At 40.7% G+C, this 26,678-nt stretch overlaps 3 protein-coding genes and 1 long non-coding RNA gene across 4 annotated transcripts in view; all 4 read left to right on the top strand.

Annotated features, from left to right (window-relative positions):
- Positions 1–3,618, top strand: part of LOC111217736 — a 16,473-nt gene extending 12,855 nt beyond the window's left edge. Inside the window, exons 5-6 of the mRNA XM_022739722.1 lie at positions 1,938–2,119; positions 3,567–3,618. Of these exons, the coding sequence (XP_022595443.1) occupies positions 1,938–2,119; positions 3,567–3,618 (234 nt within the window). The remainder of the gene's footprint in view (positions 1–1,937; positions 2,120–3,566) is intronic.
- Positions 3,619–12,936: 9,318 nt separating this feature from the next.
- Positions 12,937–14,712, top strand: LOC111217742. Its single transcript, XR_002664964.1, has 3 exons — positions 12,937–13,016; positions 13,397–13,489; positions 14,653–14,712. It is a non-coding gene; the product is annotated as an uncharacterized LOC111217742 (long non-coding RNA).
- A 144-nt stretch (positions 14,713–14,856) lies between these two features.
- On the top strand, positions 14,857–18,249 carry LOC111217741. Its single transcript, XM_022739724.1, has 3 exons — positions 14,857–15,334; positions 15,413–15,532; positions 16,104–18,249. The coding sequence occupies exons 1-3, from the start codon at positions 14,871–14,873 to the stop codon at positions 17,044–17,046; spliced, it is 1,527 nt and encodes a 508-aa protein (XP_022595445.1). The 5' UTR covers positions 14,857–14,870; the 3' UTR covers positions 17,047–18,249.
- A 3,103-nt stretch (positions 18,250–21,352) lies between these two features.
- Positions 21,353–26,666, top strand: LOC111217734. The gene is made up of 5 exons (XM_022739720.1): positions 21,353–21,714; positions 21,830–21,940; positions 23,680–24,535; positions 24,820–24,907; positions 26,611–26,666. The coding sequence occupies exons 1-5, from the start codon at positions 21,356–21,358 to the stop codon at positions 26,664–26,666; spliced, it is 1,470 nt and encodes a 489-aa protein (XP_022595441.1). The 5' UTR covers positions 21,353–21,355.
- Positions 26,667–26,678: the final 12 nt, after the last annotated feature.

Here is a 26,678-nt window from a genome sequence, read left to right as displayed (position 1 = left end):
TATGGAAACTCTGATTGAGCTCGATAGGACTTGTCTGAAGATGAAACACAGAGGATGCTTCTATCACATTAATAGGCTTGATGAAATAAGGTAAGCATTACCTCATGTTTTTTGGCCCTCAAACACAGTTGTGCCCCGCCCAAAAAAGAAACAAAAAACTACATTGATGTTGTGATTTTGCATTCTGTGTTGGCTTGTTTGCTACATAGGGAGAAAAATAAGACACGTTAAGTGCAAAGATTATTTACTTGTTTACTCTTACATTCCCTACTCTGCATGAAGACTACAGTCCAAGCAATACTGCAATCCAGTCTCAGTCCCATCCTACATCAGATTAATTATCCAACTCTATGGCATTGCGTTCTACCACCGGTCAAATAAATTACTGGATGGTTCTCCATGAATATTATATACAGATATCCATATCATCCCCAGAGGAACGATCCTGATTGCTTTGGTGATTCTTTGGAGATTGTGGTGATGACTTTGGTGATCTCTGGACTTTTCATTATGGTATTCGAGTGAAATTGTTCCAAAACTTTTAGATACCTTCTCCTCTTGGTGGGCTGAAGCTATAGTTCATTACTCATTACACCTCCCCTCAATGCATAATGTTAAATGAAACAGCAACCTTGTCACTACAGGCCAAGAAGAAGCAAAAACAGAAAGAAACCTTTCACTGCTGCATTTATGCAATGATAATGATCATATCTCAGTTGTGTATCTATTTATCACCATATTTTTAAACTTTTTTTTTTTTAAATTTTACCAAGTGAACTATACATTCTTATTTCATTATCACAGCTCATCCACGGGTTTACCCCTTTGATAGTTATACATCTTTTTACATTGGTCCTTACCCTTGCTTTTATGAATGTACTTATTCCCCTAAATTCAAACAGTTTCTTTCTGGTTTCAAACAACCTCTGAATACAGTTTGGGACTAAATAATTTTGTGCTTTATACATTATCTGTGCAGTTTTAAAGTCAACCAGATCATGAAAATTTAAAGCATATGAATGAATAAATATAGTGGGTTTGTTGGTTCATAATNTGGTCCTTACCCTTGCTTTTATGAATGTACTTATTCCCCTAAATTCAAACAGTTTCTTTCTGGTTTCAAACAACCTCTGAATACAGTTTGGGACTAAATAATTTTGTGCTTTATACATTATCTGTGCAGTTTTAAAGTCAACCAGATCATGAAAATTTAAAGCATATGAATGAATAAATATAGTGGGTTTGTTGGTTCATAATAATCTGATTGATGATTCTCATAGCTTTCTTCTGCAGCATGTAAATTGAGTTTGTGTTCGTTTTTAAGTGTTTCCCCATATCTCCACACGATAAGTAATGTATGGTAATATGAGAGAGCAGTATGATATATGTATTGATTTTTCATTTTGCCTTATGCAACACTGCCACAGTTTTAGACAGTTTTTGTCTTTACATTATTGATGTGAGGCTTCCAACATAATTTATTGTCAATAATGACACCCAGAAATGTATTTTCATACACTCTTTCTTTTTAAAAGTTGTTAATGCTGATTTTAACTTGTTTTATGATTTCCGATTTCCAAATATTATATATTTAGTCTTATATAAATCAAATGATAATTTGTTAGTGTCAAACCGTGTCTTTACTGTTTTCAATTCTCCCTCCACTGAATTCAACTGTTCAAACTCTTTCCGGAGAAGTATAAATTTGTGTCATCACAAATTTAAATAATTTGGACACGTTACAAATACAAACAATTTGTCAATATTTCTTGTCAGAAACAGTTAACTGTTAAGGATAAAAACATAGTAAAGCTAAAATCTTGTTTCCATAATGCATCACGTTTTTTATGTAAACTTAATCTGAGAAGTACTTAACTGTTTCCTCCTGCCTCTGGACCATGCAGATGTCTGATTCAAGGGTGTCCTCTTTCATCCAGGAGTGGGTGAGCTCATACCCGGGTCAGGCCCACATCCTGAACCCTGTCACCTCCGGATCTACCAGTCAAATGACTCAGATAGACATGATACCATACAGCCAGTCCCAGGGAATGATGAGGGGGGACGGTGAGGACAGAGTGGCCGAGCAGATGATGGGATTGCCGTACCTTATAGAGGAAATGTAAATACTGGACAAATAGGCAAAGAAACTGGTCATATTTGTGTGTGACTCCTGAAGGCAGTGTCTTCAAACAGAGGACCACTCTGAGCTGTCCACTGGGTTGTTCTTTGATTTGATTGAACAAACGTTGCTTAATCATCTACCTGATGCTTCTTGTCATTGTAAGAGATGATCGTAAGTGTTGTTGCCCAACAGAGTTTCACAACAACCTGAGGTTTGTAAAGGATTCACTGAAATCTAAGTGTCTCTCTCTGTATAATACTCTAAGTGAGTGTGGGATTACTTGAAATTATTTGATGTAGTTTTAAATATGTAATGTTTTCACCTTTGCTGTTGTTGAATGTGTTGTATAAAGTTATAGTAATACATTGTTAAAGCAATACTTTGTCAGATATTTTCATATATAAATAAATAAATGCTTGTGCTTATATGAAACCATAATCTTTCATATGTGATATAAAAAAGTTTGGACAGCTGATGCTAATTTAACATAACAATATACACAGTACAAAGGATACAGCTTCCTTAGACACCCTTCGATTAAAAGAACGTGATTATATTTTATCATTCCCATTGATCCTCCACTGTATCCTTCATCAGGGGACATGGTGTGCCCCTGCCACATTATTTACCATAAATTGTCAACCCACAGAAACGGACATCATGCCATGGGCCGATAGTGAGGAAGGGGGGGTGGGTGGGGGAAAAAGTTATATCATTGGTAAAAAATTTCAACAGTTAGAAAGAGACATATGAGTCCACATGCAAAAATTGTTCAGAAATTTTCACATCTCATTTCAAATTAATGTTTTAATTTTTGTTTTTTGACCTAATCTCAACTTTTTTTTTTACTCTGGCAACAACAACCAAATGAAGCAACACAGACATGGATGTTAAGTTCTCTTGTTACACTTTTTACACAATGAAAACATCATGTCATCATTACATTGTTGAATTTATTAGAAAGATAAAACACTGTTTTTGAGCTGTCCAAGTTGTAAAATTATGTTAATATGCAATTCTACAACTCAGTGACCTGAACTGATAATAATTACACTACTTTAATCAGCACACACACACTGTTAACTGATTAATCCAACATAAACTAAACCTAATTACATCCAGTAAGTCTTTCATTAAATTACAGATGACAGGTCAGAGTGCAGCTCTGCACAGATAATATGTGTAAGTAATATTACAAGCTACAAACTTATTGGATTTTTAAAGCAACAGAAAACACAACACACTACTTGTACAAAAGACAGAGCAGTGCAAACACAATTATTAGATGATGACCTCCAAAAACTGACTTTATCCTCCACATGAACATTAATGCTGATGAACAATTCATTTACAAAGCAGAGTGAAAGTGTGACACAGGCTTGACATGTACTCTGAGGCACATAAAGAGTTGTTGTGTGACCGTGTCTGTTGAAATGTCCTGCAGCGCCGTGTGGGGTAATCTGTGGTCCCAGGACTGCAACATCTCCACAGAGTGAAGAAAGACTGTGTTTCACCTCATCCCTTCCACGTTACTCAACAGCAGCAGACCATATGAACCCCACCACAGCCCCATTGAAGCTGCTCCACTCTTACAAATGCTGGCAAGTTCATCTACTTCTGTGGCAGTAACTGAGTGGCCAGTCACACTTAAATCTCCAGAGCAGAGACTGATATCTGTTCTGTCTACAGGGATCTGACGATGGCCTTCAGTGAATGGAGCGACAAGAACTGCCTCCTTGTGAACACCTTGAAGACCAAGGAGATGGTCATCTACTTTCAGCCAGTCAACATTAGAGGGAAGGACATTGAGGTGGTGCACACTTATGAATACCTAGGTGTGCACCTGGAGAGTAAACTGGACTGGTCCTTGAACATGGATGCCATCTACCGGAAGGGGCTGTCTCTTTTTCCTCAAGAGGCTCGGGTCCTTTGATGTCTGCAATGAAATGCTACATGTTTTATTAATCAGTAGTGGCCAGTGTCCTTGTTTATGCTACAGTCTGCTGGGCCAGTAGCATGTCAAAGATGAACACAAGCAGACTGGACAAGCTGGTCAAAAAGCTGGGAATGTTCAGCGCTAGAGTGGATGACATCATCGCTAGAGTGGGAGTTTCATAGAATGTGTCTATCATAGAGACTTACAGAATTTGAATGTGAGCCTCAAAGTGATGGGAGTACCCTCCACCTCTCCCTTTGACTGTAATACAAATTCAGGAGCTGATTTCCCCAAAAATGCAGAAGTGACATTTTTCTGTAACTTGCTCCTTTGTCCACATTTTTGGCTCTAGAAACACCAAAGCCAGATCTGCAGTGCATGAAGGTCTTGTGCTTGTCATGGTCTGCTCATGGTTCTGAGAGGAGTTACAGTTTTTTCACAAATAGCGGTCGTTTGAGAGGCTCACTGAGTCAAAATCTCACCCAGATCTCTCTTCCAGCTAGACACAGGTGTTCAAACCAGCTTGTTAAGAGGCTATTTGATCTCTGTGAATACACACACACACACACACACACACACACACACACATACACACACAAACACTTATTGGCTAATTGGAATCAATTGGACCCCCCCCAACACCTTTACTCAGAAACATTTTAACTGACTTTGTTATTTTATCTGAGAACATTTTTACTTCTACTGATGTCTTTTTACTAATACTAGTGACGACGTTCACATGGTGACGTACTGACGTGAGTGTGGTGTCCCATCTCCAGTCAGTTTCTATTACTTGCTATTTTCTTCATCCCATTGTCTAACTACCTGCTGTACATTTAAACTTACACTTGTTCTGCTCCAGCACTCTCTGCTACTTTTTGCGACTTTCACTAACTCCACAGTTGTTTACATGCTGTTCAGACCTGCTAGTTACTTTAGCTTAACAGTTAGCACTAGCTTCTCTCTCTCTCCCTCTCTCTTGCTCACTCCGTGTGGTGTTGCTGTAACTTCACTTTAGAGGATTGTGATATATATTACATCTTCAGCGTTGTCTGCTGTCTTTAGGCACAACTCCACTCACTAGCTGGAGACAACATTGCACTCCAACTGCCATCCTTAAAAATTTTCCTCAAAAAAGTCAGACAAGCTCTTTTAAATCCCACAATTTCCAACCTTCATTGACAATTTTTATACAAAAAATGTAGAGATTTTTAGAAACCGTCAGTGTGAGGTTATTTTGGCCAGTCATGATAGCTTCAAAAGGGTTTTTGACGGACACCTGTAGTGACCGAGGTCAGTGTCAGGATAAGTCTCTACGACATGAATGACACTGAAAGTAACGCCCTTTGTACAGATTGAAATGAGAGGAGTGAAATACACGCACCAAGCAGCAGGCACATTCAAACGTTCCCCAGGAATTTTCTAGTTATTGTATATTATTTATTATTAAATCTTATTATTATTATTACTAATGAGCTAAATAAAGTATCTATGTATCTATGTATCTATCTATGTATCTATCTATCTATCTATCTATCTATCTCTTTTAAACCTAGAAACAGTAGTAGTAGTAGTCGTGTTATTTCCCTGCTCAGGACACAGTATTGGAGAAGATTCAAGAACTCAGAAGTAAAGCAGTAAAGATGAAACTGGACAACTCCATAGTGATGAATCTACTCAGCCCTACTGCTACCTCTATATATACTGCTCTTCACGATCACTGGAGTAAATTTAACTGCTGTGTGGCAGCATAGTGATAAATATGACAGTAAATAAATGAGGGAACAGTATGTGACATTTCTCATCTGTGCAAACGTCATTTGAACTGTTGCATATTGAAAAAAACAAGGAGGTGCTATGGAGGTGCAGGACATCAGAGCTGTCCCTGTGGTGGTACAATTTATGGCTCCACCATGTGGCAGAGGTCTAAATGTAGGCCTCCTGTAGCAGAGAGCATACAAATAACAGATGTCTCACTTTGCCACTGATTCCATGAACCATTTCTCCCATCACTACCAACTGATTAGCCACTGTAGAAAAAAATACTGTTTTTATCTAATCATGAATGTTTTACTGCCTTGTGCAAAAATGAAGCTAGTAACTGTAATACATGGGGGCTAGAACAAATCTATTGCTGCACATTTTACTTTCCAAACAGACTGGTTCTGTGTTGCTAGTCATGCATTCAGTCTCAAACAGAATAACAAAGGCACAAATCAAACCATTAAAGATTCAGTTTTACTTCATCATAACTGCATAATGAGATTTAAAAATCATGCAATGTCGATACTGACCTCTGTACTACTGCACCTTTCATACAAGGTTTCTTATAAAAAAAACTCTTAGGTCTCCAAAACACTCTTAAAGCTCACTGACATAGCTATATTTAACCGTAGCATAAATAAAACATATAAATAACAAAAATGTGTAAATTCTGAAACAAAATATTAAGTATCAACATATCAATAACAAGCAGAAGTTCACAAGCATTAAGTAGCCAAAACAAGCAAAGTCTGATGACAGTTGACAAGACTAATCTCTGACAGGCCTCACATTATTATTCTTAATTTCAATGAATGTTTCAATTATTTGATTTTAAACAATGCATCATTTGGTCTATGCAATCAATGTCACCGTTACACGGTTTCTTAATGCCCAAGGTAACGGTTCAAATGTCTTTGTTAATAAATCAACATTTCAAATTCAATTTGCTTCAGACAATTAAAGAAACACAGAAACATGGGGGAACAGTTGGTATTCTCACTTGAAAAATGACATAAATTTTTTTTTAATTTTTATTTTACAAAACTAGACACACCAGAAAGACATTATAACACTACAAAGACATGACTATCACACAGACAAGACTCACAATAGAAAGGGACACAGGGGTGGTGGGGTTACAGTTTAAAGTACTTTATGCATGTGCTACTATTTGACACACAGTATGTCGATAGGAACACAAGCATGTACATGATTTAACAACACAAACACATACTTTGCACGCTCACATATTTTACATCACATACTTTCCTCTTGAGCATAAACTAAAAAAAGACATTACTTATAGTATTCAGCAATAGTCATTATTATATTACAGGGAGAGGAGGGAGAGATGTTCTGAGGATCCTATTGCTGTCCCTCCCATGAGTGATGTTGAGGATTTTGAATCAGTCTTTGAATCAGTCTGTTCCAGCGTGCCCACTAACAAAACTGTCATATTTCAAGATGCTCACAGAATTCAGAGGTCAGACAGTTTGTTCTGCACCACTGCCACTGCAGCAGGTGTCTCTTTAAAGGCGTTGATCGACAGTGGCTCTACAGGATGCACATTGAGTGAGACAGCTGTAGAGCGCCTCCTGCAGCATGATCCAGATATGAGACGATACTCTGCAGATGATGTTGTCATTATTGGATGTGGGGGTCATCAGGTCACGCCTTCTGCTGCATATGATGTGGAAATAGAGGTGTATGATTGCAAAATGATTGTCCCCATGTTTGTGGTGCTTGGACAGACTGATGACATGATCTTGGGCAGCAATGCCATAAAGACAATTATCCGTCTGATGAGACAGACTGTCAGCTATTGGTGACTCATGTCTGAGCCCAGTAGTGTTACGGATGAAGACTGCCATCACTTCTTCTCTCTTCTCTCCAACACGGAGAAGTGGAGAGGTGACACAGTGCCCGACAGGGTTGGCACATTGAAGCTGCGATGTGTGACGTTGCAGCCACAGAGTGAACATCTCGTGTGGGGCAAGCTTCCTGCTTCAGCACCTATGTCAGTTGGCAGTACTGTGATTGTTGAACCAACCCAAGCAAGATGCAGACCCAGAAATGTCTTGGTTGGTAGGATTGTTACACCTATGTGGGGCGATCGACGTCTGCCAATGAAAATCATCAACCCCACCAACGAACTTATCGTGCTGAAGAGGAACACAAAACTGGCGGATGTGTTCCCCTGTGTTGCAGCGGAGGATCTGTTTCAACCTGAACACATCAAAGTTCACTCTCAATCTATGACTGATGCTGTGATGCCAAGGTCCAAGGAGGATGTCAGAAGAGCATTAGACAAGCTTGGTCTAAGTGATCTGGACTTGGATTCATGTGCTGTCTCTGACCTGTGGAGAGACAGGCTTCTCCAGATCATTGAGAGACATGAGTCAATCTTCTCACAACACAAGATGGACTGTGGGGAGGCATCTGACTTTGTGCACAAGATACATCTAGTGGATGAGAGGCCATTCCGTTTGCCCTACCGCAGAGTGCCACCAAGCCACTATGAGAAGCTGAGAACAGCTCTCAATGAAATGGAAGAAAAAGGCATTATTCAAAAATCTTCCAGTGAGTATGCATCGCCACTTGTCCTCGTATGGAAGAAAAATGGGGATCTGCGCATCTGCACGGATTTCAGATGGCTCAATGCTAGGACTGTCAAGGATGCACACCCACTGCCTCACCAGGCTGATGCTCTCACTGCACTGGGGGGAAAATGTCTTCTTTTCCAACATGGACCTCACCTCCGGGTTCTACAATGTACCCCTGCATGAGGACCACAAAAAGTACACTGCCTTCTCATCCCCGTTTGGCCTGCATGAGTACAACCGGATGCCTCATGGTCTGTCCAACAGTCCGGCTACATTCATGCGCATGATGCTCTCCATTTTTGGAGATGAGAATTTCACCAGCCGCTTGGAGATGGTGTTCTCTCGCTTGAAGAAACATAACCTCAAGCTGGCACCGAAAAAGTGCCACTTCCTGCAAAGGTCTGTTAAGTTTCTTGGGCATGTCATTTCTGAGTCAGGGGTGCAGACAGACCCTGGAAAGGTTGAAGCCATTAACCAAGTAAAGGTGTCTGACTTGATGGACAGCGACGGTGTCACCCCTTCACAGAAGAAGATTTGGTCATTCTTGGGGATGGTGCTGTATTATCAGCATTTCATCGAAGATTGTTCTACTAAGGCCAGGCCCCTTTTCAAGCTCCTCTCAGAACAAAAGACTGGAGGCAGAACCCGGCGCAGTAGGATGCACGTGAAAAAGCGCTCTAGTCAAGTGCAGCTTTCGGCAGACGACTGGACGTCCGAGTGTCAGGATCCGTTTGACACTCTGAAACGCGATCTATCACACAGTGTGACCCTAGCCCATCCTGACTTCGAGGAGCCTTTCATTCTTGCTGTGGATGCCTCGTTTGACGGGATTGGAGCTGTTCTTTCTCAGCTTCAACATGGTGAGAAGGTTGCAAGGCCTGTCGCCTTCGCTAGCAAAACACTGTCGAAATCCCAGTTGAACTACCCAGCTCAAAGACTAGAATTTCTTGCCTTAAAGTGGGCTGTATGTGACAAGTTTTCCCATTGGCTGAAAGGGAGGCATTTTACTGCATGGTCTGACAACAACCCCTTGACCTACATCCTAACGAAGCCCAGATTGGATGCCTGTGAACAGAGGTGGGTGGCGAAACTAGCGGCATACGACTTTGACCTGAAATATGTTCCAGGGCCCAAGAACGCTGTCGCTGATGCCTTGAGCCGCGAACCCTTCGTCCGTTCCAGCATAAGCCATCATCTGGAGGCCTATCTGTCTTTGTTGGATGAAATCAATGGAGTTTTGACTGGAACAGTGCAAGACGCCTTCCGACTAACCACCAACTGCCAAGCCATGCAGACTGCTGTCGACTCTACTGATGTGGATCTTAGTACAGTACAAGGTACCTATTTGCCGTCTGGAGGTGCTATTGGTGTTGAAGAGGTGTCAGCCATCTTGGACGCTCATCGCACTGGTGGTGTCTCCCGTCTGTCCGGTGCTAGCCCATCCTCTCTGCAGTTGCCTGATGAAGACCCATCCATCATCATCCCACACAGTCAGTTGCACAATCTGCAGCAGCAGGATGCTACAGTGAGCAGAGCACTCTTCTATGTTCAGCGCAAAAGAGGCCAAACGCACATGAAAGAGCGGCTGAGTCGAGCTGTGTACTTAGATTGTTGAAGCACTGGGAGAAATTGAAGGTGCGTAATGGGATTCTTTTCAGAGTGAAGAGAGACCGTCACATGAACAGGAAAATCTTTCAGTTTGTCATACCTGAGTCTTTGAAACATCAAGTCCTGCACAACGTTCATGATGCAGCTGGTCACCAGGGCCGCTCAAGAACTCTCTCTCTGGCCAGTGAAAGATTCTTCTGGACAGGCATGGGAAGAGATGTTGTGATGCATGTGAAGCACTGCCAGAGGTGCATCTTAGGGAAGACTCCTGAACCAAATGCCCGGGCTCCTCTTGAGAACATACGCACTTCAGCTCCTATGGAACTAGTCTGCATTGATTTTTGGACAGCAGAGACAAGTGACAAGAAGACCACTGATGTTCTTGTTGTCACAGACCATTTTTCAAAGCTGGCACTCGCCTTTCCCTGTAGAAACCAGTCTGCGAAGCAAGTTGCCCGCTGCTTATGGGACAAATTTTTCTGCATCTATGGGTTCCCAAAACGAATCCACTCTGATCAAGGGGCCAACTTTGAGAGCAGGCTCATCAAAGATCTTTTTGAGATGGCAGGTGTGCACAAGTCCCATACAACTCCATATCACCCCATGGACAACGGGATCACTGAAAGGTTCAACAGAACTCTTGGTGGCATGATAAGAACTCGCCCTCCAAAGTACAAGTCTAAGTGGCCGCAGGTGCTCCAAATGTTGACCTTCTGCTATAACTGCACTGTGCATGAGACCACAGGCTTTGCACCGTTTTACCTGATGTTTGGACGGACCCCACGCTAGCCCATTGACATCATGTTCCATCATGTTCTGGAGAATGACGACGTCGTCAGCCGCCATGAGTTTGTGAACCACCTGAGGAGAGATCTCTCTAAAGCTGCACAGATTGCTCAGCAGCAGGCCTATGGCGACCAAAAACGTCACGCGAAAATCTACAATCGCAAGGTCAAGGGGTTGCCATTGACTGTGGGTGATAGAGTGCTGATAGCCAATCGGGGTGAGAAAGGCAAGAAAAAGGTTGCAGACCGATGGGATTCAACCCCCTTTGATGTGGTGTCCGTGAGATCTGGAATTAACGTGTATAGGATCCGGGATAGTGTCACGGGAAAGGAGAAGGTTGTGCACAGAAACATGCTGCTCCCAGTCGACTTCCTGACATTCCCTGAGCAAGTTGGGCCCCAAGCAATCTCTGGAGAGTCACAGTCGGCTGTATCATGTGAAGGTGGCCAGAGCTCTGTTGTGAATGATCAAGAGGATGCTCAATCACGCACTATGACTTGGCTCATGCAGTCACCTGTCCACGCTGAAGCGGGGAGTGAGAGTGTCTTGGGAGGAGGTGACCTCAGCGACTCTTCACTTGTGCTCATGGAGATGGGCCAGTCAGTGGGGCTGCCAGACTGTGCTCCTGATGACTTTGAACATGGCCACACCACTCATTCACACCATGATTCACCTTCAGACTCAGTGCACGACACAGGACACTTGCCTACTGATATACCTGTTGCCTTACATGACCCTCTCATTCAAGATGGAGTTGAGTTAGAGGAGGTGGTTTGCACACATCCACAAACCATGCAGGCCCCTTCAGTTTTCACAAGGTATGGTAGGGCCGTTAGGCATCCAAATAGGCTTATTTGTGAGATGTCAGGCCAGAGAATTGTGGAGAATACTGTACCTGCTTTAGGGTCTGCGTTTGGTGCCGTTGTGGCTAATGTGCACATGTCAATTTGTGTGTAGAACAACCATTCTGATTTTCGTGACAAGCAGTCACTGTTTTTGTTTTTTTATTTTTTTATTTTACTGATTTAGTTTGCTTTATGAATTGGGTGTATGTGATTCTCTGCACTCATAGAGCGAAAACATGTACAAGGTTATGGGATGTAAATGGCATCTCTGTTTGTCTGTGATAAGTATGGGTTTTGGTAGTGTTTTTTTTCTCTCCTTTTCCACTGCATCAATTTTTACTTTTCATCTTGGCAGTTCTGCTCTATGTTGCCCCTATTTAGCATAATTTACGGGGGGTGTATGTAACGGAGTAGATTTGTGCTTTGTAAATTATGGCAAAAAAGGTGCAACACTGCCATCTATTGGCGCAGTGGTTGGCGTGGGAACTGAACAGAGAAAAGAGGACTTCACTGTGGTAAGATGTCCTCTTGCATGGTCCGGGATAATCAATGATTTTGTTAAAGGTTTCAGGTGTTCATGTTTTATATTTTGCTGTGTAATGTACTCATTGAGATTTGTGCTAACTGCTTTTAGCACTTACTGTGATTTGTTAAGCCACAGAGCTACTTTTTAGAGACTCGGAATGATGCTAAACTATCTTAAATGCTTACCCTCATTCCATGTGTTGTTCAGATTATCCTGAGACCGATGATAGTTTCACATGCCATTGCTGTGCTGTATGCTGTGTTGCAGGCAATATGCTGTGCATTTTGTTATGTTACCTTTCATGACATTTTATTGTATATTTTGCCTGTGTGAGCTGCCACCTGTTCAGCTAAAGGGTTAATACTCATTCATCTAAATTTAGTGTATTTCTATACTTACCTCATGGTAAATGTTTAAAGTGTTCTTAAAATTAATTTTATGTCACATAATGGATTATGTGGGGGGTTTTTACTTATGCTTGTGAAATAACAATATACACTATACGATCACACTAGGATGTAATTTTTGTTTTTATTTTATTGTTTATTGAACTAAACAGAGAAAAGAGGACTTCACTGTGATTATCCTGAGATCGATGATAGTTTCACACGCCATTGCTGTGCTGTATGCTGTGTTGCAGGAAGGAACTGTGTGTAATAAACACCCCATAATCCACCTGGTCATCGTCTGTGGTCCGTAGAAGCGACAGTAGTTCGAGCTGCATATCACACAATATGACCCGTCCACATGCATCTGGTTAAATGACAAATCTGTAAGAAGCTGATGACGCCACATCAAGTGGATGCAGTCAGGTGTCTTCGACCAGGTAACGTTTGAATGTTTAAATGCGAATAAATTTGATGCAAGAAAGTAAAAGACCTGCAGGAGCTGAGGGGCTGTAACTGAAGTGAACAAGTGTGGTCTTGAATGATATTTAAAAATAGAATACATGTGAATTCATAAAACTGTATTATATATTGTTATGTTTTTATTCATTATTGCTAATCCAGGCTTTTCTTATTTTGTAATTAGACAGTATTTGTTGCCTAATTTATGGCAAAAATAAATGTGATTCTAGTATATATATATATATATATATATATACTGTTTATATATACAGTATATTTAGATAATTAACAAGTACTATATTTATAAATACAGTAATACAGAATATTCTATATATTCTATTCTAAATCCTATCTGAAGGGGGAACAGAACAGACTTGGAGAGAAGAACTACAACCAGCGAATCTGTGCTGAAAAGACCAAATCAAAAGCAGGAAACAAGTGCAGAGATTAGGTGAGATTCTCCATTATAGTTGCACAATGTTCACACACCCACATGTGAAATAAAATAAATCCTAGACTAACTGACAGTAGGTGTATTGATATGACAAGTACACGTGGAATGAGTTCATGATGTTATACCGCTGCACCAGCAGGTGGCAGTAGCGCAAGGTTGTCGTGCCATCCTAGTTCATATATGTAGAAAGGGTGTTGAATAAAAACACACTGAATCAAGACTCCGGTGTGCACGCCTCGTCAATACAGTAGGAACAACAGCTGCAACAACAAATCTAATGAAATGATGATGACAACAATAATCATTTTGGTGACCTTAATATAAAGGCTGGCCCTTGGTAAAGCGCTCTTCCTTCCCCTGTAACTTGGGTTGTTCTTCCCTCTTCTACAATGATAAATACCTCAGATTGAATTCATTTCATAGTATTGCTGCGTAAAAATTAATACATGCATCCCTTTAAGTCTTTGATATATATTTTTTTTTTTATGTCTATTTTCTGTGCACTTATATTGTTGTAGTGAAGCTTCTACTTGTGTCTATCCAACCTAACAATTGCCTTACTGATCGGACCATGTTCTGGTCCAGTCTGGCTGAGTTCGTGTCGACTGTCTGCAGATAAAAAGTCGTTCTCATGAAGAGTCTTTTACTAAACTAAACTGAGCACTTTTAAAAGAAAGCTCAAAACTTATTTCTTCACTTTAGCTTTATGCACTGCTCAGCACTTCTTTTAAATGTCTTCTTATTTAATGATTTATTATTTCATTTATTATTTCATCTCATTTTACATTAATGTTTTTTCATTTTAAATCAATGCTTTTACATGTTTTTGACCTCTTTCCATGTGAAGCACTTGGTGCATGTGATTTCTTTGTTGTAAAGCACTTTGTGCTACATTTCTGGTATGAACATGCTATACAAGTAAAGTTATTATTATCATTATTATTATTATTATTTTTTTTTTTGTACAAATATTTTAAACATTTTGTCATTTCACTGTGACGATGTGCAGGCCCATGATTCAACTCGTTAATGTGGAGAAAGGAAAACAAAACCACACACACCTGGTGAAGTTGCTTTCTGAGAGGTGACTTTGTTCTTTCAACATATTCAGTGTTCTTTGACACAGCGTCCAATCTCCTTCTTTTCTATTTTATCTGAAGCCCCAGTGAGCAGCTGAAGACTTCACACCAAGGAGACAAAATGTCTGGTGCAAGGTAAAGTTTGAATCTTTTGAACAGAATAAGAGAAAAACCGAGTGACAGAAAAGGGTCAAATAAGGTGAAAGGAGAATGGTTACCGAAATATAGATATTTGACCCGATATAAAAGAAAAATATTTTGAGCAAGGGTGGGTGCATGCGAGGGAGGAGGAATCCAAGATGATCAAGGACATCAAAGACAGGTTTGACAAAACTGACCTGAGCCTCAGCCATGTTGCCAAGTCACAGGAGAAAGGTAAGGCCTTTCTGGAATATATGAGGGGCATGGTGAAAGGAAAACAAACCTGTGAGGAGCTGGAGAAGGAGCTGGCAGCTGTGCTGGAGGACACTCTGGGAGGCCTGGAGAAGCTCGACTGCTTCCTGGATGCAGTGGAGAAGCTGGCAGTAACCTCACTTCATGTGTTCATGGAAAACCAGGTGTTAGTTCTACCTGGAACGATCACCCTTGAAAACATTCAGGCTGTCATCGCTGCTGCACGACTAATCTGCCCCCTCCTCCTCGAGTTTAAAAGAGATGCACGAGTCTTCTTTGTTCCCAGACTCCAGAATGCAGAAGTGCTGTCGTATCAGTTGGACAGATACATACAGACCATCCAGATAATCTGCGAGCAGTTTGAGAAAAGGTAAACAGTCATTTCATGAACAAAATAAAATGCACATTTTGCATTAGAGGCATAATAAATTGTAACTGTCCGTCACAGCTCCCTCTGGGACTTTTGCCTGAAGAAGACTATGGAAACTCTGATTGACCTCGATGAGGACTTGTCTGAAGATGAAACACAGAGGATGCTTTATCACATTAATCAGCTTGATGAAATAAGGTAAGCATTACCTCATGTTTTTTGGCCTCAAACACAGTTGTGCCCCGCCCAATAAATGAAACAAAAAACTGCATTGATGTTGTGGCTTTTGCATTCGTGTTGTGGCTGTTTGCTACATAGCGAGAAAAAATAGACACGTTAAGTGCAAAGATTATTTACTTGTTTACTCCTTTACATTCCTACTCTGCATAAAGACTACAGTCCAAGCAATACTGCAATCCAGTCTCAGTCCCATCCTACATCAGATTAATTATCCAACTCTATGGCATTGGCATCTACCACCTGTCAAAATAATTACTGGATGGTTCTCCATGAAATATTATACAGATATCCATATCATCCCCAGAGGACGAATCCTGATTGCTTTGGTGATTCTTTGGAGATTTGGTGATGACTTTGGTGATCTCTGGACTTTTCATTAGTGGTTTTGAGGGAAATGTCTCAATAACTTTTAGATTGGATGGATTGCTATAAAAAGTGTTACACACATTCATGTTCTCTTCTGGATGACTTGTAATTGTATTAAATGTATTATTTATTCTCACTTAATTTCCTCTTTTGTCTTTATCAGGATGAACCAGCACTTCCGGACGGCGTTCTTGTTTCCGGAGGAGTCATGTTCTGCCTTCATCAGTGAGTTCAACAAGCGACATCCCAGGATGCTGCAGTGTCTCAAAGACCTGGAGGACATTGCTGTTCAGCTTGACAAGATGAGTAAAGGGGCAAAGATCTCCAGTGTGGCCGGCAGCTCAGTGGGGGCGGTTGGAGGTGTGCTTTCCATTGTTGGGTTGGCGTTAATTCCTGTAACAGCAGGAGTGTCTCTAGCGCTGACCATGACAGGGGTAGGGCTGGGAATCACCAGCGGAGTTAACAGTGCTGCCACTGCAGCCACAGAGGTTGGAGTAAACGTTGCACAACAAAAAAAAACCAGTGAAGTATTCGAGGTCTTCAATGAGGATGTGCAGAGTCTCCAGGATTGTCTGGAGGAGGTGACCAGTCAAACAGTCTCCAAAATTAAAGCAAGTGTGATTGATGTGGCTCAGGGAGTGGGCAAGGTTCTCAGTAAAGTTTGTGCTGTTGGAAAAGGCATTGATTCACTTGTTGATGCTGCCTCTGCTGCTAAGGTGTTGCAAAGTGAAGAGGTGATTACAGGTGTTGGTAAGATGGTGGCCCAGGAAGGTAAAGCATTACGCAATGTGCCCAGGGTGGCCTCAGACATCCCAGATATTGGTCAGGCAGCAGTCAAAGGGCCTCTTGGTATCTCCAATCCAGCCAGGGCAGGTTTCATCGGAATCAATGCTCTTTTCCTCGGCATGGACATCTTCTTCATCTGTAAAGACAGCATCGGTCTGGCTAAAGGCAGTGAGACTAAAGTCTCAAAGTTCATCAGAGCCAGAGCTGCACTTTTGAGCTCAGAGATAGAGTCATGGAAGAAGATCCGTGGCTCTTTGTGTCAAAGCCTCTTAACATCAGAGAGAAAACGAGGTACTCTGGAGACACCATTTTATCCATGAAGAAGATCTAGATCTACACACACAGAGAAACAGATGTGAATATTTGATTTAATCAAGTGTAGTGTAGCACTCAGTAAACACACAATACTGCATCTGTGGCAACTCTCTAATGTGCCTTTTTGCTTACTCTGATTAATTTGAACGAATGATACGAAAATTCAATCAAGAGCTGTAAATGACTGATTAGCATCAAACCCAATTTAAATCTCTGTTCTTAAATTCTTAAAGGAGCTATTTGTAAGTTTTGCTATTGCTATATAGCCAACTGTGAGGGAGCTGGCAAGCATCCCCCTCACTAAGGTGAAAAACAATACACATTGGCTAATACAGAAAGTTTATCTTGTTATGTTCTGCTTTTATTTTGGGAACTTCTACTAATCACTCTCTCTTTGAGGTCTACTTCCAGGGGGCCTGTTTTCATAGAGTTCACACATGGGAATGCAGCCACCGGACTCAGCAGGTGTTAATTACCTTGTTAGGCTGTACCAAGTGGGCAGGAAAGAGAGAGGGGAGTGGGTAGAGGGGTTTTTGTTAAGTTTGGCTTTTGTTTGGTATTTCTTTAGTTTATTATGTATTTTATTTCATCTGTGTTAGGCCAAATGTCGGGGTATCTTGTGTATGTAAATATCAGTATGGTTAAATTGTATGGTTAAATTCTAAATAGGTATTCTAAATGTATGGTGCTAGTGTTTAGGGTCCCTTCACTATGTAATGTTTTGGTAGAGACTGTGGGTAGTTATGCCAGGTGGGAAAGCAGTGTAGTATGTCAGAGAAGGGGGAGTCAGGTTGACTGTCACCTTTGCTGCTGCTATCCACCGCGACCTGCTGCACCAGCCAGACTGCTTTTGTTGTCAAGCCATTCTGCTACATATGTGTAAGAGTTGTTGGACTTTTTTTTGTAATTTGCCTATGGTCACCATTAAACCAGAATCAGAGCTCTGAAACCAATCCTTGTGTGACTGATGCTGTTCATTTCTCCACCACGCTTGCACATAAATCCTGCTGGCCTTCATCCTAGTTGTAAGGGTTCACCACCATCCAAACCTTACACCAACATTAGCATTAACAGTTGTTTACTTACCAGTGTTGCCAAGAGCTTCAGCCATAGTTGAATCTACAAGACAATAGATTATAATACATCCTCTGAGCAGCGAGTTCTTCAGGGCAGACTGGACGCTGTAGTAACTCGGTATCAGAAAGTGACGAGACAGTCTGACCGGGCCGAGGCTAGCTGGTTAGCATGGTAACTTCAGTAGAGGAAAAGAAGTGATAGAAATACAAGCAAAACAAGAGTTAACATCAGTGTTTCTTTTCAACTTTTGAGACAGCTGTTGGTGAGTAAAGCAATAAAGTTTGATGCTGATCACAACATTTTCTCTAGACTGGTAGGTAAACAGCCATTAATGCTAACCTTAATGTGTAGATTAGATTAAATAAGAATAATACATTATTTCTTCGATATTTCTTTTTTTTTGTTTCATACAATGTGGACTTTTTTTGTTCATGGAGGCACCTGCTTTACCCATCTTTGCAATTCCTTTCTGTAAAGCTTTAAATGTCCCATATTTTACACGTTTCCTGTGTTTTATTTGAAGTATTGATCCATAAGAAGATATTTGTGGTTTAAGAACCAAAACCCATCTCAATGTAGTTTTACATCTCCTCTCTCTCTCTAGCAAGAGCAAGTTCAGAGCCTCAAGCACTACGTGTGCTCCGAAAAATGTCCCTTTAAATTTCTCACAATAATAATACTAATAATAAAAACAAAAAATGTTTTCACTTTTCTATTGTGCAAGATTTTAAAAGGATATAATGATGTAATAATTATTGCCTTTGTTAAATTTCCACCTTGAAGACAGAGTGGTTGGATTCGTACAGAGAAGCTGCAGAGAGTGCACAAAGGGTGGGATATACTTTTAAGATCTGCTTTTTCGTGTGCAATGCACTTTTAAATCCCCGGCTCCCCCAGTCCACACTTGGACACAGCCCAGCCTTCTACCTACTGTATGATCATTTCACTGCCTGCACTCATTCACGTTCATTAAATTGTGTGTCCTTCAGCAAACTGTCTTAGATACAGAGCTGGAACACGAATAATGCTCAAATAATGGCATTAATTGATATGGAATGGGCAGGGAGTCATTGGTGGTTTTAATAATCAACTGTTTAAATTATATACAAAAACACAGCTGCACCTCTCACAACTGACAGCGGCTCACAGCTCTGTGTTACACCCACTGTGGTGAGCTGAAATGAAGTTCACAAAGTTCAGTGGTGTGTGCAAACATGGTAATCAACCGACTCATTTCAGTAGCAGTACAACTGCATTTTGGTTTATGCTGATTTTCCTGCTTCAAATTCTTCTCCAATTCAAATAACCCTTATAGGATTCATAAAAAAATTTGTTAAGCAAAGGGAAAATCTGCATAATTATCATAATTATCATTATTAATTATCGATAATTATCATTATTAACATTATCGATATCATTTTACTAGAATGGTATTTTATAGGTATTATGCTGAGAAGCAAAAGTGAAACCAAACCAGCGTCCTTATACAGACTCCCTTCTCACCAAGTCACCTAGAGCATATGCTCAGTCCATTTAACAAGGAAGACAAAAACCTTTCTACCTCCACCTTGTGATCTAAATCTTTGATTTTATCCATGCATCTGGTTAATGACAAGTCTGTAAGGAGCTGATGAGCCACATAAGTGGATGCAGTCAGGTGTCTTCGACCAGGTAACGTTTGAATGTTTAAACTGCGATAAATTTGACGCAAGAAGTAAAAGACCTGCAGGAGCTGAGGGGCTGTAACTGAAGTGAACAAGTGTGGTCTTGAATGGATATTTAAAAATAGAATACATGTGAATTCATAGAAACTGTTATATTATTGTTATGTTTTTATTCATTATTGCTAATCTCAGGCTTTTCTTATTTTGTAATTTAGACAGTCCTTGTAGTATTTGTTGCCTAATTTATGGCAAAAATAAATGTAATTCTAGGTGTGTGTATATATATATATGTGTGTGTGTACATATATATATATATATATTTTTATATATATATATATACATTTATCAGTTAATGTCTTCTCTGTCCTCTTTACTAGATTTGCTTTGATGCTTCCATATTTTGACCATTTCCAAAATGTCATTTCCAGCTTCAACAGCTCTGCTGATTTACAGCTTTATTTTTGCATCAGTATTTCTGTCTTTGCCATGTCTGTCTGTACATGACAGCTTGTGCTGGACAAGTATTGTTCCAGTAATTGTTCTCAGTCAGCAAGGTGTTACAAAGACACTAAACACTCAACACAAGCACAACTGAATAAAGTTGTTGCGTGTACATGACAGCCAACAGAATGACACTGATGGAGCTGGTAAAAACTTAATGGATGTTTTGATGGGCCACCAGCTGACTGGGTTTTTTAGCTGGTAGTCCTCACGTCCAGTCCACCTGTGCTCTGGTCTCATCTCTTTCTTTGTCAGAGACCTTTTTAGATGAAAACATGGTTTCTTCTTCAGTGGAGATAATTCTGGATGGTCAATTTGACCTGAACACTGCACAGTACCATCTCACCTGTGGCCGGAGCCAGTGTGTTTATAAACGTGGGGAGGACCAACTGTTTAACAGAAGGGACTCACATGCAGTAACATGCACGCACTACCAGACCGCCTTACAAATCAAAGAACAGAGAAGCTCAGACTACAACACACACTTATGTACTTTATTTTCACACCATTATGCCACTATACCTTTACATAGGAAATAGCTGTGTGCTGCTGTATTATAGTTTAAAATCATTTACTGAACCTTTAAGGTTTTATCAATTTTTTACACTTGAGGCATACATGTTTGTGCAGGCTTGAACATGGCAATGAAATATGTGAATGTGAGGGATCATTCAACTCAGTAACTGACTGAAAAAATCCACTGGACAGTTAGAAATGAATGAAAAGCAGTCTGCACAGTGTGATGAAGCAAAGGACGACATTGGTGTGATGACAAATGTTGAGACAATAGGGTCAATGTTACACTAAACAGCTGAAACAACGCAAGGTTTGTTCTGTATTACAGAGAGGAAGCTTTACACTGGTTCATCTCAGAAACTCTACAGCACGTTGATGCAGAAGGAAAATTCTGTTAGGGGTTTTCTGAACAGAGAGATGACGGAAGGAAAGACTTGAGCAACACAAAGGACGCCATAGACCTGTCTCAGGAGATGGACCCAAAGCACAGTGATGTTGCCAAGTCAAAAAGCAGAAGTAAGGAATTTTTTTTTTTTTATAGTGTGAGAACAACAAGATGAACCTTTGCTTTGGGGACCGCAGGCGTGCAAAGCTACAGAAGGAGCTGGCAGCTGTGCTGGAGGACACTGTGGGAGGCCTGGAGAAGCTCGGCTGCTTCCTGGATGCAGTGGGGAGGCTGGCGGTCGCCTCACTTCCTGTGTCCACAGAGGAGAACCAGGTGTTACGCCTTCCCAACGGGACCATCCTTGAACATTTTGAGGTCCTTGTCATTGTCACACAAATAATCTGCCCTCTCCTCCTCGAGTTTAAGAGAGATGCACAAGTCTTCTTCCTCCCCCGGCTTCAGATCATGTCGCATCAGTTGGATAAATGCATAAAGACCACCCAGAAGATCTGCGAGGAGTTAGAGAAAAGGTAAACTTATGTTTCATGAACAGCACATTCTGTTTCGATTGAAATGATATGAAACACTGTTTAAAAGGAGCTAAACCACAAGAGTCTGGATGAACGGTAACTGTATCACTCACAGATCTGTTGGCGACAGCTGCCCGACGACACCTGTGGTGGAGGTCGATGTGACGTCGTCTGAGGAGGACGTGCAGAGGAAGCTCTGTCATGTCAGTGAGCTGTTACACACCAGGTAGTGCTGTACCCCTGTTTGGTTTGATTTGTGGTAGCAAAGTTGGTGAAGATACAATCAATTACTTTAATACAAATAAAATAAAATTTTTGACATATATTGTCCGTACTGCATCTTCATACTTACAACAGAAAACACAAAAGCAGATTGAGGTTCTTTTGGTATTTCAGATATTTATATAAAAGGAAGTTCAAGTATAAGGAAGAAGACTTACCTGTGTTTCTGCACTTTAAGGTCAAAGGTTTGAAACTTGGCCTTGTGTGGAATTGTTTTATCTTGTCCTGAATGCAAAACTGATGTATATTGTTTTGTTTGAAGCAGAATGTAAAGTTGAATTTTATGCAAAGTCTCCACATGTACATAAAATTCAGCTTGACATCGTGGATTCAACCACAATTCAATTTCTTATCGATTGAGCACTTTCTCGCACGTGAGTCATTTAACAACTGTTCTTTGCCCCGCGTGTGATTATGGCTGACTGAGTAAATTCTCACATCCAAACGACTCAGTCCTGTGCATCACAAATTTAATATAACTAGTAGCATAATATCTGATATCAATCATGTCGTTTCAACCTCAGAAACTTCTTCTAGTTCCAGACAGGAGTGTTACCTAAACACACTGAGCGCTCATCCCTGTGATCTTTACCACAGACTGGACCAGTAAAGCGGAATCATGCATTTTGCAGCAGGTGGTATATAATTGATTTTCATGGTATAAGAGAGCACATCCTTAGATGATGGACAAAGAAGAAACTGATCATCTATAAAGCACTTTTGGTACCACTTTACAATAAGACTACCCTTATAAAGAATTTATAAATGGTTTATAAGTAGTTTATTAATTAGCTTGTTAGCACTTTATAATTCATTTATAAGCTGTTATAACACATTAGATAAAAAAGGGCAACATTGACCTGTTGCTTGCCAAATAGTAAGCCTACATGTATCTGTACTGTTCAGCCTCATATCTCATTAGATACTGAGATTTCTTTGTTTTGTCCATCATCCAGCGTTTGTACCTGCTGCTTCATAACATGTTTCTTAAGTTACTACCAATTTACCACCATCAGAATCTTAATGGTCAAAACACATTTGTAAATTGCTAAAGGGAGTCTTATTGTAAAGTCTAAAACATAATTTATTAATGAGTTACTATTATTTATAACTGGTAACTCATTAATAAATGATGACGGGTTTTATATTTTATAATAAGGCTCCAGTTATAAATGGTAGTTACTCATTAGTAAGAATAATGAGTAGTAAGCATTAACTTGTTCTTGCCAAATAGTGAGCCTGCAAAAATGTATGAAAACTGTTATTATGCTATTATTTATGCTATATTACAACCAAAGGAATGACCTAATTATAAACCATTTATAAATCCTTTATATGGTAGTGTTATTGTAAAGTGGTGGCGCATATTTAAAAAATGTTTTATCTCCACCAGGGGCCATAAATATCACAAATGACTCATACAGCAGAAATGTTTGATCGTTCACAGATGTTTCTAAATTAGATATTTAGTTTGTTCATTTCATTTTCTAAATCTCTCCCTTAGACAGTCTCAGTCCACAGCAAAGACATATTGTTACCATCATCTACCGCTTATTTAACTCACTTGATCTGGGTCCTGAAAGGTTGATGTGAGACAGATGACCGTTACTTCCTGTGTGTTAACGGTTGCAAGTGGTGGTCCTATCAATCTGATCTTTCCTCAATCTTCTTCTGATTCATCAGGGATGACCAGCGGTTTCGACTGGTGTTTTTGCTCCAGGAAGAGTTATGTCGTAGATTCATCACTGAGTTCAACAAGCGACGGCCCAGGATGAGGCAGTTTCTACATGACCTGGAGGACATTGCTGATCAGCTTGACAAGATGAAGAAGACGGCAAAGATCTCCGGAGTGGCAGGCGGCTCAGTGGGGGCGGTTGGAGGTGTGCTTTCCATTGTTGGGTTGGCGTTAACCCCTGTTACAGCAGGAGTGACTCTAGGTCTGGCAATGACAGGGTTAAGTCTGGGACTCACCAGTCTCGTCACCAGTGCTGTCACCACAACTGCAGAGACTAGAGTAAAGCGTAAACATCAAAAGAAAGCCAGTGAGGTCTTCCAGAGCTTCATGGAGGACGTGCAGCGTCTCCAGGACTGTCTGCAGGAGGCGACCGGTCAACCTGTCTCCAGAATGGAAGCGAGTAAGATCGATGTGGCTCAGGGAATACCCAGAGTTCTGACTGATATTGGTGGTATAGGAACAAATACTGAAACCGGTGTTGAAGGTGGAGCATTAGATGCATGCGATGTGCCTCAGATGACAGCAGCCAGGACTGGTTTAATCACAGTCAGTGCTTTTTTCCTCGGCTTCAACATCTTGTCCATCTGCAAAAACAGCCTCAGTCTGGCCAGAGCTGCAAAAGGTGGAGCTTCACAGTCCATCAGGGCCACAGCGAAACTTTGGCACTTAGAGATGGACTCATGGGAGAAGATCTGTGGATCCTTGTGTCAAAGCCTGTCAACATCAAAAAACAAAGCTATCCTGGATACGCCATTTTATCCAGAGAAGAAGGAGAACAAGAAGGAGAGAGACACAGAATCAACAGCAAATGACATGAACGATAAAGAACAAGCATCAAAGATAAAGCACATGTGAAAAATAGACTAGAAAATGTAAAAGATAGACAAGAACATGTGAAAGATACAAGAACATGTCTGCTGATAATAAGGAAAATATAATAAAGAAAAAAAAGACTTCCATATAATTATTTTCAAAGTGACTGTGTGAGGCGTCTTGGTGAATTAAATCACTGTAATACTAAGACCAAGGATTTATTTTTAAATTAATAGTTCCACTTAGAATAAAACTGCTGTCTGTTTTGCACACAGGGCCTGTTTGGTGATTTCATGGCACCAAAGACTGTGTTTACACTAAGGTGTGAGATCCTGACGATGCTGTCGCTGGACATGGCGACAGGTACATGGTTGTCCAGTTACATCATGTAACTAACTTCACCCTGGGCAGGTGTATAATCAGTAAGGACAACTGAAAACACTTATTTACACTTGCTCTTACTCAATACAACAAAAGGCTACCCAGCCGTGCGTGCGTATATGTGTGTGTCTTGTGATTTTACCATGTGAACAGCAATTTTTCCACCGATGTTGTTAGTGATGCACTAGACAGTACATCCCACACACAATGCTTGTGAAGGATGTGGTATGAGAACTCAGTGAACCACAGTTCAGCACTGAACATTTGGTATGACGCTTGACATTTCAGACTTTCACATTGTTCAAGAAGTAAATCAACTCCCAGCAAAACAATCAAACACTGTCTTGTATCTAAAGCTTACTGCTGGTGGCAGTGTGTACCCAGCAGTCAGTGCGTCAGACAAAGGCCACTGCCAGTTGCAAGCTAACAAACATTAACAAATAAAAGCTGCCGGAGCGCCTTGGCGGCTGACCTGGTAGAGCACGTACCACATAGGCTTTGATGCTAACCGCAGCGGCCATGGGTTCAAGTCTGACCTGTGGCCCTTTGCTGCACGTCATCCCTGATTTCCTGTCTATTTCTTACTGTAGCATCAGAATAAATGCAAACGTGGCTGAGTCTCTGATGTTTCTTCAAAGGCAGTCGCTCCCAGCCTGAGGGCTGTCAGCCCCTGGTGGGCTGTCAAGGTATTGTAAGTGGACCGACAAATAATTTAGAAAAACTAAAATTATGGGGAAAAAAAGTAATTACATATACATATATATATATATATATATATATACACACACATATATGTATCTAGATGTGGTTCTTTGTGACGTCTGAGATGTGTATCAATTGATAGCAGTTTCATCAGTCACTTCTCCTCTTAACTTCACATTGTTTCATTTGACTGACTGTTTGAGGCCCAGAGAGATACAATTAGTTAATATTTAACAAAAAGCAGAAGTTACTGTTGTAGCTGCTCGAGGTGGAGCTGGTGTTAACTACTTCACATACTGTTAGTTTAGTCCAGTGGTTTCCAGCCTAGCTTGGTGATGACTTTACAAACCCTCTGTACAAAGACACTGCTTGAACAAACTGTGTTACCCCCTCTGCTGCACCCTCTGCTGTTGCTGTCAGAATGGAAAGAAAAGACATGTAACAAATGGAGACAGACTGGTTGGTCAGAGGTTCATCCTGAAGCGAGATAATGAGCCACATGATGGAGACCACCAGAGACTGCAGACCTGATCCTCATGGAGCTGGTTTCGGATGAACTGGACTGAAGGTGAAAGTAAAGCAAAATACAAGTGGGAATTTCTGCAACTGTGTTGGGACTAATAAATGATTTCCACGAGTGAGTTCAGCTGCTGAGTCTCAAATTTAGTTCAACAAGATTAAAATCTTCTTTAAATCAATTGTTTTTGTTCTATGGTTAAATTTCAGAAACACTGAGACATTGAATTGTGTAATTAGACATCATAGGTGTTGTAAACCTGTTGCCTGGCAGTGTGTATTATACCATTTCACAGTTGGAGCATCATCCTGTTTTGACCACATACAGACAGAACAGTACAACATCCTCTCCCTGACCTACCAGCACATGATTTCTGTAAGAAGTGTTTTTTCTTCTTGGGCTGTTTAAGTGTTGATGTGTTGGACAGAGTTAAAATCTTTTCTCTGTTGGTGTTGTTTCTCTTTAGGACCTGAAGGGAGCAGTAACGCAGGGAAAATCCTCAGTGAAGCAGTCAGCAGTTGAAGTTGTAGAAAA

This window comes from Seriola dumerili, unplaced genomic scaffold (genome assembly GCF_002260705.1).
Source record: "Seriola dumerili isolate Sdu_G_001 unplaced genomic scaffold, Sdu_1.0 BDQW01000044.1, whole genome shotgun sequence".
NCBI lineage: Eukaryota > Metazoa > Chordata > Actinopteri > Carangiformes > Carangidae > Seriola > Seriola dumerili.
Note: the sequence above shows the minus strand (reverse complement) of the source record. Positions and strands in the feature narration are given on the sequence as shown.